General features: G+C 67.6%; 1 protein-coding gene across 1 annotated transcript; it reads right to left on the reverse strand.

Moving 5' to 3' along the window:
- Window positions 1-182: 182 nt before the first annotated feature.
- On the reverse strand, window positions 183-1821 carry EMH_0094810 (uncharacterized protein; the record flags this gene model as incomplete). Its single annotated transcript, XM_038023169.1, is given in 4 exon segments — window positions 183-283; window positions 520-1267; window positions 1357-1368; window positions 1372-1821. Coding segments are annotated over 4 exon segments (1311 nt in total).
- Window positions 1822-1871: the final 50 nt, after the last annotated feature.

Raw genomic sequence — 1871 nt, forward strand, 5'->3', positions numbered from 1 at the left:
GCTGCTGCTGCTGCTGCTGCTGCTGCTGCTCCCCAGGAACACCCGCAGCTTCCCCCTCGCCGACCCCTGAGGGCTCCTCATTCTCCGCTTTTTCTTGCTGCTGCAGTTGCTGCTGCTGCTGCATCTGCTGCTGCTTTCTCTGCTTCTTCGCCTTAGCCTTATTGCCAGACACTTTTCTCTTCTTAAGCGTAGCAGGGGTCACTGCACCCCCAGGGGCCCCAGGACCGACAGGGGCCCCCGGTGGCGCCATGCCTTGATGCCGGAAGGGGGGAGGGGGGGGCCCCTGCCCATACCACACACCGCAGAGGCCCCTTGCTGGGCTTGGAGGAGGCGGGGGACCTGGTACCTCTCCTGGGGGCCCCTGTAAGGGCCCCTGAAGGGGCCCCTGCAGGGGGCCCTGTAGGGGGGGCCCCGGCATGGGTCTTGGGGTGCGCATGATGAAAGGTGGACCCTCTGAATGGGGGGCCCCTGGGACGGCATGCCGTCTGGCCCTCAAGGGCCCCGCAGGCCCTTCCATACAAGAAGCGGGTGGGGGCCTGAACGGGGAGCCCCCCCCTTCTTGCATCGGGGCCCCATATACTGGTGTGTACTGCTGCATGTCTCGGCCCCCATCTCCCTGTACAGCTGGGTAGCTGCGAACCATAGGAGCAGCTGCAGGCCGGTGGGGAGACACGAAAGGGGGGCCCCCATATACAGGATGGGCACCAGGGGGCCCCATTGGAGGGTTGGGAGGGGGGGCCCCCACCACTCCTCCCCTTAACCCAGACTGGGGAGGGCCCCCGGCAAGCATCGGATGCCTCTGCATATCTCGTGTTTGTTGCTGTTGCTGATCGAATATCCTCTGCTGCTCTTGCTGCTGCTGCTGCTGTTGCTGCTGCTGCTGCTTGATTCCCCCATCCGCAGCAAACTGCCGACGCAGCTCGGGGGCCTCCGACATGAAGGCCCCCAGCAGCAGCAGCGTGTGCGGGTTGAACTTGTGGTATGCCTGCGGGGGAATATGCAGATCGAGGCAGGCGGGGCCCCGCGAGCACCGGCCCCCCATCAAAAACTCCTTGCAGGCGCGAGGAGGGGGGCCCCCAGGACCTGGGGCCCCCGAAGCAACTTCAGCTGGGTGCGGGGAGCCTTGGCTGGATGAGCCCAGGGGGCCCCCCGAACCGGGGCTCTCACCAGGGGGAGGAGGGACCCCCGCGGCCCCTGGGGATTCTATTGCTCGCGGCTGCTGCGCTTGCTGCAGCTGCGGCGGTGGTTGCTGCGCGTGGTGTGGGTGCTGCTGATGCGGTGGGTATTCATCCGGAGGGCCCCGGGGGCCCCCGTAGGGCGCCGACTGCTGCCATCCAGCGGAGAGAAACCCCTCACCTCTCCCGGGGGGGNCCGGGGGCCCCCGTAGGGCGCCGACTGCTGCCATCCAGCGGAGAGAAACCCCTCACCTCTCCCGGGGGGGACCCACATGTTGGGTCCGTACTGTTGCTGCTGCTGCGGCGGGGGTGGTTGCTGTTGCTGCCAACCCGCACCAGGGGGCCCCTGTGGGTAATAGTTCGGGGGCCCCTGAGTGCCGTACCCATGCGGGGACCCCTGTGGTGCGTACGGGCTGCCTTGGGGCCCCTCGGGGGGCCCCCGCTTCACCCTCACTGTTGGCCCTTGGGCACTGTAGAAACCCTCGGGGGCCCTCAGTTGCGGGTGCTGATGCACGGGCGGAGCGAAGGGGGCCCCTGTGGGGCCCCACCCGTATCCCATTTGCATCTGCATCTGCTGCTGCTGTTGTTGGTGCTGTTGCTGCTGCTGCTGCTGCCAGTCAAGACCACCCATCCCTGGGGTACCCATTGCTGATGGCGCGGGCCCCTCTGTTGGTGTGGGGCCCGCCGCTGCTGGGC

Source organism: Eimeria mitis, genomic scaffold (assembly GCF_000499745.2).
Source record: "Eimeria mitis Houghton genomic scaffold, Emh_scaff8392, whole genome shotgun sequence".
In the NCBI taxonomy this organism is placed as follows: domain Eukaryota; phylum Apicomplexa; class Conoidasida; order Eucoccidiorida; family Eimeriidae; genus Eimeria; species Eimeria mitis.